This window comes from Mugil cephalus, chromosome 5 (assembly GCF_022458985.1).
Source record: "Mugil cephalus isolate CIBA_MC_2020 chromosome 5, CIBA_Mcephalus_1.1, whole genome shotgun sequence".
Taxonomy (NCBI): domain Eukaryota; kingdom Metazoa; phylum Chordata; class Actinopteri; order Mugiliformes; family Mugilidae; genus Mugil; species Mugil cephalus.
In genome coordinates, this window is record NC_061774.1 from 1,339,997 (window position 1) to 1,355,000 (window position 15,004).

General features: G+C 41.5%; 1 protein-coding gene across 2 annotated transcripts; it reads left to right on the plus strand.

Moving 5' to 3' along the window:
• The first annotated feature begins 2,987 nt into the window (after positions 1 to 2,987).
• On the plus strand, positions 2,988 to 13,368 carry LOC125008409 (ETS-related transcription factor Elf-2-like). 2 transcript variants are annotated; one of them, XM_047585628.1, is made up of 9 exons: positions 2,988 to 3,284; positions 4,559 to 4,642; positions 5,657 to 5,906; positions 6,369 to 6,476; positions 9,599 to 9,715; positions 10,929 to 11,012; positions 11,197 to 11,389; positions 11,623 to 11,877; positions 12,067 to 13,368. In XM_047585628.1, exons 2-9 carry the CDS (start codon positions 4,568 to 4,570, stop codon positions 12,635 to 12,637), a joined length of 1,653 nt encoding a protein of 550 aa, XP_047441584.1. In that variant the 5' UTR covers positions 2,988 to 3,284; positions 4,559 to 4,567; the 3' UTR covers positions 12,638 to 13,368. The 2 variants fall into 2 exon arrangements, with proteins under 2 accessions (XP_047441584.1, XP_047441585.1); XM_047585629.1 differs by having other exon boundaries at positions 5,660 to 5,906.
• Positions 13,369 to 15,004: the final 1,636 nt, after the last annotated feature.

Sequence of the window (15,004 nt, forward strand, 5' to 3'; positions counted from 1 at the left end):
TAATCAAAGTACTAAAGGCTTGTGCTAATTGATGTTGATTTTTCATTTGCTTCCATGTCAGTTTCATGAAATACACAAACACAGTAGACAAAAAACTAATATTGGACTCCTAAATTACATGGTCCTTTTTTTGTTTGTTTTGTTTTTTCATTACCGTTTGCTTGTTATGTGCTGCAAGCATTTTTTTATGTGAACACAGTCACATAAAAAGTAGAAGGGTAGAATGTTGGTAGGTAGAAAATTTGCCAAGCTGTTAACTGATTTCCTGTTACTGTGGTTATTGAGCATAGTGAAGCTGGTAACAGTGCAATAAAATACAATAAAATAAAAAAGAACAGAAGAGAAGAGGGAGAAGAGGTACGTCTTTAGGGAGTATTTAAAAACCTCATTGATCCCGCAGAGGGGATGTGCTAGGGCAGGTTGTTCTTGAGCCTAAGGGCTTCTGCCACAAATGCTTGGTCATCTTTGGTTTTTAGCCTTGATTTGGGGGTTACATGAAGCAACTGATGAGAAGATCTCAGTTATGTAGCAGGTGTGTGGATACAGGGGAGTTCAGTCAAGTACTCAGGGGCTAGGCCATTAGGAACTTTAAAAACAAACAATAACATCTCATCTCATCTTCCGTACCGCTTAATCCTGTACTAGGGTCGCAGGGGTTGCTGGAGCCTATCCCAGCTGGCATCGGGCGAGAGGCGGGGTACACCCTGGACAGGTCGCCAGCCTATCGCAGGGCTAACACAGAGACAAACAACCATTCACACTCACACTCAACCCTTGGGTCAATTTAGAGTCACCAATTAGCCTAATGAGCATGTCTTTGGAGGTGGGAGGAAGTCGGAGTACCCAGAGAGAACCCACGAGAACACAGGGAGAACATGCAAACTCCACCCAGAAAGGCCCGAGCTGGACTCAAACCCAGACCTTCTTGCTGGGAGGCATCAGCGCTAACCACCGAGCCCCAAACAATAAAATTTTTAAATTTATTCTAAAAGCCAGTGCAGCTAAGCTAGGGCAGGGGATATATGACCTGAGACGGGCAGCTACATTTTGTACCAGCTGCAGGTGGTACAAGAGTGAGTGGTCCAGGTCACTACTACATTCACCGGCCACTTTATAAGGTACACCTTGCTAGTAAAAGGTTGGACCCCATTTTGCCTTCAGAACTGGCTTAATTCTTCCTGGCATACTTTCAATAAGGTGTTGGAAACATTCCTCAGATTTTGGTCCATATTGACATGATAGCATCACACAGTTGCTGCAGATTTGTCAGCTGCATCTATGATGAGAATCTCCTGCTCTACCACATCCCAAAGGTGCTCTATTAGACTGAGATCTGGTGACTGTGGAGGCCATTGGAGTACAGTGAACTCATCGTCATGTTCAAGAAACCAGTTTGAGATGATATGAGCTTTGTGACATGGTGCATTATCCTGCTGGAAGTAGCCATCAGAAGATGGTACACTGTGGTCATAAAGGGATGGACATGGTCAGCAACAATACTCAGGTGGGCAGAGGCATTTAAACCATGTTCAGTTTGCACTAAGGGTCCAAAGTGTGCCAAGAAGATATCCCCCACACCACTACACCACCAGCAGCCTGAACCATTGATACAAGGCAGGAAGGATCCATGCTTTCATGTTGTTTACGCCAAATTCTGACCCTGCAAAAAGGGCCAAAGCAGACTCCACCTGCTGCGGAGACTGAGGTCCTTCGGAGTGCAGGGCACCCTCCACAGGACCTTCTATGAGTCCGTGGTTGCGTCGGCCATCTTTTATAGTGTGGTCTGCTGGAGCAGCAGCATCACGGCAACAGAGGGAAAAAGTCTGAACAAACTAGTGAATAAAGCCCAGGACCGAGTGCTGGGCTGCAGTCTTGAGAGTGTGGACGTGGTGGGGGACAGGAGGATATTGGCGAAGCTGTCGTCAATCATGAACAACGCCCCTCACCCCCTGCATGAGACTGTCAGAGCCCTGGAAAGCTCCATCAGTGACAGGCTTCTTCACCCACGCTGTGCAAAGGAGCGGTACTGCAGGTCCTTCCTCCACTCTGCTGTCAGATTCTACAACCAGGTCTGCTCCCAGTAGACCCACAACTACATATGTGCAATATCCCACTTGATGTGCAATATCTCTTACATATACTATTTTTTTAATACTTGCTGTTTTGCACCGTCTGCATCCCTCCTGAAGGGTAGATGTGTGCATATATAAGATATGCATATTTATATACAGATATAGATATATGCATACTAATTTTTCATATTCTGTCAGTGTGTCGGTCAATGTGCAATGCTCCTTTCAATCCTAACTACATGTACACATATCTATATTTCTTTTATATACCTGCTGTTTTTACACTAGCCCGTCTGGCACCAATAACCATGCCACGTTCAAAGTCACTTAAATCCCCTCTTCCCCATTCTGATGCTTGGTTTGAACTTCAGCAAGTTGTCTTGATCACCTCTGCAACCATGTGATTGGCTGACTACATTTGTTTACCACTTAAGAGCAAGGAACCATATGGTAAATGTAAAATGTAAAAAAAAAAAAAAAAAGAAAAAGAAAAAAAAAGGCAAAAATATAAAGGGTTAAGGTTCATTTGGTCATTTGTACCAACTGATTTGACATTCTCAGACTTAATTTAGAATTTAAAAAATGACCTGGAATTAACACTATGGATTATGTCCCATACCTCATACGTTGTTGGCACTGTAAGATCTTTTAATGGCCATTAACAATATAAAAAACGATTATAGCAAACAAACCCCGTTTTAGTTCACTAATTCGTCCACCTAATTATTTTCTGACTTGGAAAAAAGTATAATATTAAACGTATGATAATTCCAGTTGTGAAATGGATGCAATCGCACCGATCTTGGTAATTGTAATTTGGCTTGATCTGGAAGGTACGCTCCTACAGATCGCTCATACCGGCTGGCCTCACCGCCCGACTGCGTTTGTCGCCATGACGTCACGACGCTCTGCGCTACGCTACCCGCTGGATCTGTAGTCCTAGAGAAGAGGCGGCAGGACCGATAGCAGGACCGAGCAGGAATCAAAACACAACTTCAGGGCCCGTGTCTGCGTTCACCCTTATTTTTTTTTAGGCGCAAGGCATCGATAAGTGTCTGCGAAGTTATTTCTGAGGCACGGGAGACTTACAAACACCGGTTTATGCGAGCGAAGTAACCGTTTTGTCCTCGTTAACTAGGCTAACGCGAGCTAACGTTTGGCCCAGCTAGCGCTAGCTGTGGAGCTTACTTTTACCAGCAGAAGCAAAACAAGGTAAGGACAGGAAACTCACTGCATTATCATATCATCACCCTGTGGTAGATCATAACTCCCCACACAAGTGTGGTATTTGCTGTGTTAGCCAGTAAATGTGAGTTTAAATTTATTGGTTGTACATTATATAGACTATGCATATGGTAGCTAGCATCCTGCTAACTGTTTCGATATCAATTTCCTATGTTAACGCTAACAGTTGCTAAGTTATTTGACTGAGAGCAGTCTCTCTTTTGGCGCTGTAATGCTGCGTTGATATATATGGCAGTGAATATGCGAGGTGCATAATGGAAAAGGAACCTCAGTTGATCGGGTCTTGTTTATTATTAGCCGCAGCATGAGCTAAATAGTTAGCTGGAGAGTATGGACCTGCAGCCAGATTCAGTGAGTCACATAGACGCAGAAAGTAAACACTGGTGATGATGGTCAGGGTCTGATACCTGAAGCACAACCAGAAGTGTCTTTGGACGACACTGCTAGATTTTTAGCTACTCTTTCTGATTTTAATCGTTTGTCCTGGCATACAGAGCATCACGTTTTCAGTATACTTGCCTTCTGGCCCATAGGAAACTGCCAGAATTTTTTTTTTTTTTCAAACAACAGTTTATAGTTATTTTTTATTATATTTATTATTGATCATCTAGGGACTTCAACTTGATATCAGTCCGGCATAACACCATACACAAAGTCAATAGGTGATCTGCATGCCATTTTTGTGAACAAGGTTTAGCTGTTTAATAAATCTAATCCAACTGAAGTATCAGATTAAGTGTTAAATGAATACAGGTTAGACAGGTGTACAAGGCATTTTGCATACGTCCTGAAAAGTCGGTGTCCTGATTTTATATCAGGTAGAACTAAATTACATAAAAAAAAATTTGAAACAACATCTATATACAAAGGTCTTACGGATTTTTCTCCCTTGTTGCTAGTGTTGACAGACTGTGGCTCTTGTGTAAAACCAGAACAGTCGTATTAAAAATACACGTTAATTATATTTTAATTGTTGTATAATTTGTAAACTTAATTTTGGTTTTACAAGAATATTGGTTTGACTGTAGTGTAACTGGGTGTAATGTCATCACAACAAAGACCACAACACTACTGGGATGCAGTCATGAGGAGAGTTGGTGCTCATGGGGCTTTCACATGACCCCACCCCATACAAATACACTCTAAACTTAATAAATAAATGAAATCAGAGCGGACTTGTAGATCTTAAAGCACTGCAGCTTTTTTTCATCCTGACCCTCTGTGTGCTTTTATTTTGGTAGGAATGAGTGATGACCTCTGTGGTAGTGTCAGATGGTGGAGGGAACATAGTGGAATATGTGACTGTTGTGGAGGAGTCCCAGCAGGTAAGCCTTCGTATCCAAACAATTTCTGCAAGGAATATCAACGTGTGATGAAATGTAACTATATTAGTATGATCAGAACAGAGAGCGTTAGATTCAGCTCTGCTAGTTAACTTAAAGAGCTTTAACATTCGTAATTCAATAGTGTCTGTTGTGCAACAGGAGTCTCATTGTTAATGCTAAGCAGATGTTTTAAAGTTTAATTTAGTTTTCTGACTAAACAGTTGTAATGACTCCAGATTGTGAAGAGTTTGAATTTGCACCAACATAAGAGACAATGTTTTATTTTGTAATTCAGTGCACAATCCTGACAATTAAGTGAGTCAAAGTTGAAGATTAACTCCACATGGGCACTTAACATACATCAACAGCTGTTTAACCAAATGCTCATGTAGTTTGTGACAGAATTACACTGAGCCTGCTGATACTGAACATTTTTATTTCTTGATTTTATTTCATGTAAATGATTTATTTTGTTACCTTTTACAACTTTTTCAGCTCCATATACAAATTGAGGAGGAAGACTCTACAATGCCTCCCTATGAGGCAACAACTGGACAATTATATGTTCATATTATTATATATCTTAGAAATCTGGACATGACTGGCCACCGAATTTCCCACAAGATAAATAAAATTATCTATCTAATCTAATATAATATAATCTACCTTTTCTGGAAATCCACCATCCAGAATGTCTTTCTTTCAGAAATCAATGACACTGATTATGAAGAGGACGGAAACAACACAGTGTGTTTACACTAACAAAAAAAAAATGTCATCAGATGTAACCCAGATCGGATCTCAATGAGTTTGTCTTGTGTACATTCAGAACTGAAGTTTGAGCTCTCCACTTGTAATCAGATCCCCCAGTATACATTTTATCAACGGGTGTAAAAAAGTCTAGATTTCACATGCCAAGTAATGGGAACATTTTTTGGTATCATTCAGCATTGGATTCAGTGTAGTTATATCTCACTTGTCTTCCATCTTCTCAAACTTTGTTCCCTTGTACAGCAGCCCACTGAGGAAGAGGAAGAAGTGGTACAGCAAGAGGTAGAGGCAGTGATTGTGGAGGAAGACTTGGAGGAGGAGGAAGGAGTGGTGCTGCAGGAGGAGAGCTGTCCAGCTGTAATAGTGGAGGAGGTACCCAGCGCTCATGTGGAGGAGTGCTACTCGGCCCAAGTTCTAGTCTACGATGATGAGACATACCTGATGCAGGATGTGGCTGAAGAACAGGAGGTGGTCACAGAAATGGCTGAGACCAGTGAGTTTCAAACCTGACTCATAAATAATAGATCAACTTATAGATAATTTTTTTTGTAACAGTCTTTTCATTTTTGCCCTTTTGGAGATCTGTACATGCTTTGTGTCATTCTCTTAATGACACCACTTCATCAGATTGAAGTACTTTGTATAAACTTGAGCTGCTTGAGGTTGATGTAGACAGCCCTCTGCTGGCAGGAACAACACTGAACTATTTAAACAGATTACAGGAAACAGGAAGGGAGGAACAGACTGCCTCTACAGACCTTAAACAAGGAAGTCAACATTTTATAATAGTTTTTTTATAATAGTTGAGGTTGCTGGCCTGAAAATGTCATCCATGTAGTTTTTTTTCTCACTATAAACAGCATTTTTGTGGTTACCTCTGCCACAGGTCTCAGTGAGCACGTATTGTTTGTAGAAGTATGCGTGCTGACTGGTTTTTGTGTGCTCCTTTTCTTAGTGGAGATGTCGGGCCATGACATGGTGTGTTTTGACAAAACGTTTGAAGCGGCTGAAGCTCTTCTCCACATGGAGTCTCCGGGAGGACTGCACAGTGAACGCGGCACAGGTGAACGCACCGCAACAACACAACCGCTGAACTACCTCCTTTGTTAGACACTGGAATTTATGAGTCATGCAGACAGCTGAAGTGGCTGTTTTCGTTGTTAATAACTGAAATGGCAGAAACCATTGTAAACCTTGTGATGAGGTTTGAGTGCATTTTTTAAATCAGACTATAAATTCAAATGCCTCTCTGAAATCTTTTTATTATTTTTTTTTAATGCAAAAAATGACAAATTTGAAATTTATCCATTTTTCTCCAGAATTAAACTCTAATATTTCAGAATCAATGTATATACTGTGTCATGGCTGAGAGATTAAAACATGTAGTTATAATGCAGGTCAATGGGCCATTTTTGTTAGCTAAGTTCACAAGAGTATAGTAAATTTCAAATCTGCTGCTAAACAAAAACAAAAGCGACCCCCCTACCAGCTATATGTGTTCTATATGAAACTCGACCTAGTGCTTATAAATATACATTATCATTAAGCTATTCAAATAATAAGGTTGAAATATTATTTTTTTTATTTCTAACAACAGAATATGTTTATGTTCATGGCAGAACATAAATATAACTATATACCATGCACTGTTAGCTTCTCTCCTGCTAATATTGCAGCGTGCTTCTGGAGTTCACCTGGGGACTGAATAGTCTCTCTATTTGCAGGGAACCTGACAGAGTTAGTGTAATATGCAGCCTCGTGATTGGCTCAACAGCAATAGGGGCGGGGCCTACTGTGTACAGGAGGTTTAGATTGACAGGTCAGGTCTAGCGCCAGCGGTGTAGCACTCCTTATGAAATGGTTGCTGTTGAGGCAGCTCTTGTATCAATGACTGAAAGATAACTTCTGCCTCTATTTATCCCTTTACTGAAGTATGTTGAATTCGTGTTGATGTGTATTTAAAGAAATTTAAAACTGTGGGGGAAAACTAAAAAATATAGAAAATATCTAGTCAGCTAAAGATTTTGGGGTCATGGACCCCCTGTTGAAGACGTATGATTTAAGGGGTTAAAATCCTCAAGATTTTCGGGTTTTTTTTGTGAAGTGCTGAAGTGGTATTTATGTCCTTAATGACCCAAGAGGGTAGTGTTCTGTTGACAGTAGTAATTTAGTTTTAGAAGTTTTGTAAACAAAAAAACAGGTAGACCCAGGACATTGTAATTCGGGCTCACATTTTATTGACCACATGAGACACGATAACAGAGAATCTGTAGCTACTAGTCTTGATGCAGAGAAGGCCACTAATTCAGTTAGATATTTCTGTTTGGTCCTTTTGGTTTCAATGACCAGGTAATTAGATGTCTAACTTCTCTAAGTTCCTACTACAGCCAGAATCAAAATAAATGGGGATTTATGTGAAACTTTGTCTCATGACACAGACGTCGCCTCAGCCCAGCAATTTTTGCTCTCTTTATCGAGCCATTAGCTCAAGCCATTAGAAAGGACACAGATATAGAAAGAGTATTATTTGGGGCTACGCAATACAAGATTTGTTTATATGCAGATGACATCCTTCTGACCTCAACTAATCCTTACAAAAGCTTATAATCACTTGGACAATTTGGTTCATACTCCAGCTATAAGCTAAACCTGCATAAAACTGAAACTCTAACCGTTAACTACAAGGGAATTCCTGTAGAATGCGCATTTCTAAATTAAATATATGTAAGTATTCATGAGTGCAAATACCTGATGATATGCACACCATTTTGAACATAATTATCATTAAAAAAACAGCTGATATCAGAGCAGACTTAAACTGTTGGTCATTAATGCTAATGAAAATGTTTAATTGTATAGAGATTATTATATTACCCATATCGATTTATGCTTTTCAGTCATTGTTTGTTAAAGTGCCCATTAAACCATTTAATGAGTGGAGTAGATTAACTTGAATTTAGGCAAAGCAAAAGGGAGGGATGGCTTTATCCAGCCTGAAAGATTATTATAGAGCCGCACAGCCACAGTATCTGTCATGTTGGTGTGATCCTACATGTGAAGCAAGTGGATCAAGCAGTGCAAGGAACTAGAACAAAGCTGTAGTAATATATCTATAAAACATAGAAGCAAACTTTGTGACTCCCAAGATAAGGAAATCACAAACCATTAAACCTGAACATTGGCGGTGTTGGAAAATGTCTGGCAACATGTCTGTTTTTCACTTTATTATTGTTTGGGAATGTCCCAAAATGTCTTCTTATTGTGTGGACATGATAGCTGATCAATGACCTGTTCCGAGCTTGATTTTAATTTCAAATGGGCCTACTGGACAACACAGGCAGGACAGATATTACAAATATTATTGGAAAGTAGTAACAGAGCAATAACTAGCAAATGGCTGAGTAAGGAGGCCCCAACAATTATGGAATGGATGGATACAATCCAGGAAATTTATATCAGTTGACCTTTTTAAAACACAACACTGAGGAGTGAGATAAATATCGGAAGAAAAGTGAAGAATTTAGAAGTATTTATGTGAATTGCTAAGGAATATTAACTGAATTTAATATTTAGTATATAGTTATGTAATATTCCTTTACATAAATACTTTGTCTGGAACACCTGGTTTTATAATCTTCATTAGGGAAACCATCGACCTACAGAGAGTCTCAGAACACCCATTATTACTCTTAACAGATTAGATTTATCAGTCACTTACATTCAGAGTGAATTTCATAATTTTGACAAAAACACTGTGACTTGAGGATGGACTGAATAGAACTTGGCAGTTCAGGCAATTTTACTGACTGACCAAAACCACATGTGGTACTTTCAACTAGCACAATCAGACAATTTCAACTAGCACTACTGGGGCAGAAGAATATCCTTTATATTGTGTTTAATTATAAAAGTCGTACCTGGGCTGAACTTTTGATAACACGAGTTTTTGTCATGTCACCATTTTCTACATAGGATTTCTCTGGATTATAATCTGCCATCAGGTGGATCTATTGCTTTACCTGCAAAGAAGTACAGTAGTTTGTACTAATGAATATAGCGGTTATAGTCAATGCCAGTATCATCTACATCTCTTACACATGCACACACAAACAGAGTTCCTGCAGCTGTCTCACATTGTGTGATAGAAAGAGTACATCACAGATGTTGTGCTTTGTTTGATCTCAGGGGAGGATGTGATGATGGAGACAGTAGTGGAGGTGTCTACTGAGTGTGGAGCCATAGAGGAGGAGTCCTTTCCCATTCCTCCTGAATGTGAACCTGTAGCGAAGAAGAAGAGAGGAGGTCAGTGTCACCCAAATATGCCTCATAATACCAGTGGGTTGCATATGTTCGTATATGTCCTCACAAGCATGTTAAAGCCATAGTATGTCACTTCTGTGGTCTTCAAGCGTAGCGTAGTAATTTTTAATATACTGGTATACTGGTGTATTTGATTACACGTTTGGAACGCTGCGCCGTGAGACACTGTTCCAGACCAGACCATTTAAGCCTGCATAGTGTGACTTCGTCACTGCGAGGTGTGGTGAAGATGGAAAGGTCTGAAAAATTAAGTGACAGAACAAGACGACTTGTGTCAAAAAAGGTGCCCTGACAGTTGTTTGGGTTTTTTTTTTTTTTGGGTGACCAGACAATCCCGATTTCTGGGGACAGCCTCCGTTTTGGATGACCAGGCCCCCGGCTATAGCTGTCAACGAAAGTGTCCCCAATTTTAGCTTTTAATAAATGAGAAAAAGCAATACTGTGCACAGACTACAATTATTACGGTAGCCGGTCACGCTCCAATTGACATTACAGACATAGCAGTTTAAATACGTCTAAATATGAATAAATATGTCAAAATAAAGGATACCGGAAATGTCATTTCTTCTAGGTAACATCTCTGAGTTGTCCCTGGGTTTCCACATCAGCAGGCAGTGCTAACATGGGCCCATGCAAACCTGTTTTACTACTAGTGTAGTAATTCTACTTATTCTACAATATTTATTCATAATCACAGTAAAATAGTCCATCCTTAGTAAATCTACTGCATCAATTCCTCTCCCGACCAGTAGTAAGGACTAGCCTTAACAAATTATGCATTTTGTTGTTGCACATATTCCCATCTTTCACAAAACAGGTTAGTTGACATACAGGTAAGCTGTCCAATCAACAGGCACTGAAAAGGACCCTTATCATTTACTGGCATGTCTTGCTCCTTGCACTTGTTCATTTAGAAGCTGCAAGCCTTCATCTGACACCATCAAACAACTGTTCAGCCTAATGATCTCAGGGTGATGGACGATTGAAACATAGGCTATTGCTTAAAGAACTATGAATAAATGATACAGTTTTGGCTGTCACCATATGTCAGCTATTGGTCCGTGTTTGACTTTCAGTGTGTGGTGAAACCTTTAAGCATGTCACATAACCCTCAAATTAACCAGGCAATGTGTCAAAGTATGTGACTGCAGTTATATGTGGCTTGTGTTTGTGTGCATGCTGATGTTGAGTGCAGGTGGGCGAAAACCCAAGACACACCAGCCTGCTTCCAACGGCTCCTTCGATGTGGGGATCAAGAAGAGGCAGAGGGAAGGAAAAGGTTAGTAACAGCTCTCCCTCTGATGTCTGCAGTAAAATCATCCTGTAGATCTGTCATGGGGAAATAGCAGCACTGCTATCATCCTAGACTGTCAGATAGTTCAGTCCCTCGGTTTACGAACACATGAGTGTGAAGGTAACTATCTGGAGCTTCAGGGTTCTGTTCTGTGCCATGTATCCTCCAGGCAACACCACCTATCTGTGGGAGTTTCTCCTGGAACTGCTGCAGGATAAAAACACGTGTCCCAAATACATCAAGTGGATGCAGAGGGAGAAGGGCATCTTCAAATTAGTGGACTCCAAGGCCGTGTCCAAGCTGTGGGGGAAACACAAGAACAAGCCTGACATGAATTACGAGACCATGGGTCGAGCTCTGAGGTCAGCATGTCAACATATAAAATACAAGAAAAAAATGAAATTTAAAGTCAAGATTACAAGTTTAAATCAGAATTGAATTTTGAATAATTAAAATGTTTTGGGATACTGATGATCTCTGGTAATTGGTGATAACATTGGTGATCTTTTTTTTTTAGTAATCCATTTTTTGTTCTTGTCCTTTCTGAAACCGTAGCCTACAGTATTAACACAGCTTTCATTCTGTGTGTGTGTAGGTATTACTACCAGCGTGGCATCCTCGCCAAAGTAGAGGGTCAGCGACTGGCCTACCAGTTCAAGGACATGCCCAAAAATATCCGGGTAATTGATGACGAGGATGAGGGCGAGGAGGTGGAGGACAGCGAAGGCATGATGTCTGGCAGGAACTTGGCTCAACCGCAGGGCCCGGGCAGCCTGGTTGCCAGCTCCCCCACGGCCACCCACCCTCAGCAGACCTACGTCACTGTCATCCCCAGCAACACAGCCACCAGGTCTGAGAAGTCCGTTCTCATTTACCGACCTAGAGAATGTCCTTAGCCTGATAACCTGATGAATGCAATGCAGTTTTAGTGGTCAAACATAAAATGTGGACTTAACTAGTTTAGCCAGTAAGTTAGAAGCTTGATTGATGAAAGTAGAAGAGTCATTTCTAATGTCTTTTTTCTCGCTGTCTTCCACAGGTCCATCCGAGCCATGCCGGTGGTCATGACCAACTCGCTAGGTCAGATGACATTAAACTCGTCCTCTATACTTACCACAGCCTCTGGTGTCCCAGTGACGGTGGCCAACGCCACTGCAGGTGCTCCTCCCAAACTGGTGATCCAAGCGCTGCCCACCATGCTTCCAACTAGCTCCAAAGCAGGAGAGAAGATCACCATCATCACCATCCCAGCCAACCAACTGGCCACTCTCATGCAGGCCAATCCATCAGGCCAGCTCACGCAGCTTATCCAAGCTAAACCTGTCGCTACGCAGCCAGGGCAAGCCACCGTTAAACCTGGAGTCACTGCATCTACGGTCCAGCTAGCAGCAGGCCGCTCAGGACCACAGCTCATTCTGGCTAAACCGGCGGCTGTGGCCCAGCCCTTGCCGCAGCTCTCTGTCCAGGTTAGCCAGCCTCACTCTGGCTCTCCCAAATCCCCCACCCAGCCCCAAAAGCCCTCCAGCATTCAGCCTGAAGCAGCACAATCAGAGGTGGTAGTGGAAGCGCTGCCCCCCTCTAACCTGCCAGAGACATCAGCAGAGTCCTGAGAGCCCTACCCTAGGAGGGTAGGAGGTAATGGGTGTAACTGTGGACACTGCTGAGAAAGTGCGGGGCACATCTCATACCTTCCTCTGTCAGAGCAGAGCTGCTTCCTGGCTCAGACTGTCAGCCTGATGTTAGTCTCCAGGGAGACTCCTGCCCTCACTATGGAGCTGCTAAAGCCCCACGGAGGATCAAAGGGACTGTTGTACACACGCACGCACACACACACACACACACACACACACACACACACACACACACACAAACACACACACACACACACACACACACACACACTCACACACACACACAGATCATTCAGAGCTCAGAAAACATGGGCTGCCTTAGATTGTAAATGAAAAGAAGTCTTTTTGTAATCAAACCTAATATAAAAAGCTTGACAAGACTTTGTTGTAAACGAAAGTGTAAAAAGCATTTTTGATACTCAGCTGGTATGTATCAGTACAGATGTAGTTTGAATTTTTTTTTTTTCGGTCTGCAATGATTTGTCTGCAGAATTCTGTTACTCCACAGCACTGTCACATTCTCCCGCTCTTCTGTCTTCTGTTTTTTTTACTGTTCCTAAAAAAGGGAGTGAAAGGATGTCTGCGTCCAGGTAAAAGAACTAAATGGTGTGCTCCACATTTGAAGTATAATATACTATTTTTTCTTGTACTATCAATGTATTGAAGTAGATTTTACTGAAATATGTATTATAAAAAAAGACAAACATGAATAAAACCGGCTGTTTTATTCATCTACCAAAAGAATTAGATATAGACTGATTCAATTCAATTCAGTTTTATTTATATAGCGCCAATAACGCTTCACAAAAACCAGCCTGCAACCTTCAGAGCAGCTTGAGGGCGACGGTGGCCATGAAAAACTCCCTTTAACAGGAAGAAACCTTGAGCAGAACCCAGCTCATATATGGAGGGACCCATCTGCCGAAGGCCAGCCGGTTAGAAACAGAGAAGAGAGAGAGAAAAGAAGAGCAGGAGAAACAAGATAAACAAACTTCTGTCATAGATACATACATCAAGCGGAAGGAAACATGTAGGGTCTAGTAATATAACACATAGCTGATGATCTGTGACAGTTTGTGAGTATAACAGGAATCATGGGCAGGTTGGTGAATTGTTCATCTATGTAGGAGTGGACAACTGGAGGAGGCCATGATGACTGGGGCACATGTAGTTTATGGAGCTCCACAGGTCTGATCCACAGCACTCCAGACCATGAAGACTGGGCTGGTTGATGAGGCCATGGCAGCAGATGTAGCTTAGAACTCCACAGGTCAGATATTCAGCACTCCAGACCAGAGACCCTCACAAGAAGATGGAGGGGGAGGGGGAGGGGAGTGGAGTGGAGAGAGTAAGACACAGTGGTTAGTAAATTATAAGAGATAGAAAATAAAATGATAAGATATTAGAGGACAGGAGCCAGAGAAGAAAGAGGAGAGGACATGTCCTCAGTGCATCGTCCCCCTGCAGCCTAGGCCTATAGCAGCATAACTAAGGGACGGTTAAGTCCAGCTCTAACTATAAGCTTTGTCAAAAAGGAAAGTCTTAAGCCTGACCTTAAACGTAGAGACTGTGTCTGCCTCCCGAACCCAAACTGGGAGCTGGTTCCACAGGAGAGGAGCCTGATAGCTGAAGGCTCTACCTCCCATTCTACTTTTAGAAACTCTAGGAACCACAAGCAGACCTGCACTTAGAGATCGTAGTGATCTGTTGGGACAGTATGGTACTATGAGGTCTTTCAAATATGATGGAGCTAGGCCTTTCAGAGCCTTGTATGTAAGGAGGAGGATTTTAAATTCAGTTCTAGATTTTAAAGGGAGCCAATGAAGAGAAGTGAATACTGGAGTAATATGATCTCTCTTGCTAATTCCTGTCAGTGCTCTTGCTGCAGCGTTTTGAATCAAGTGGAGGCTTTTTAAAGAGCTACTTGGAGGCAGACAGTAACGAGTTACAATAATCCACTGATCAGGTCCATTTTTAAAACCACTGACAGAAGAAGTAAATAACACTGACAGTTCATTCATGTGGATGTTACTTAGACATCTACCACCCACCAAGTCCAGTTCAGACACCCCCACCTCATAGCAATGACACTCCTTAAGGGCAGCAGTCATCCCCAGCAGGATGCAGCCTGACACACACAAAAACACTTCTTACAGCTATATCATAGAAAAAAGTTATGGTTGAGATCACTAATAGATGAAAATGGCTTATTAATATTTCAATCATTTTATTGGAACAGAAAACTACTCCACCCAGACTTTGTTATATGTGAAAACAAATTCTATATAGCGATTCACTTTAGTCATTGTGTTATCAACAGAAACTATTCAGCAAAGTAAAACGTAC

What these genes read in the sequence shown, in the direction of transcription:
- LOC125008409 (XM_047585628.1), top strand. Translation starts at nt 4,568, where the DNA reads ATGACCTCTGTGGTAGTGTCAGATGGTGGAGGGAACATAGTGGAATAT. An exon ending in CACAGAAATGGCTGAGACCA is followed by an intron (nt 5,907 to 6,368) that starts GTGAGTTTCAAA and finishes TCCTTTTCTTAG; the next exon opens with TGGAGATGTCGGGCCATGAC. An exon ending in AGCGAAGAAGAAGAGAGGAG is followed by an intron (nt 9,716 to 10,928) that starts GTCAGTGTCACC and finishes TGTTGAGTGCAG; the next exon opens with GTGGGCGAAAACCCAAGACA.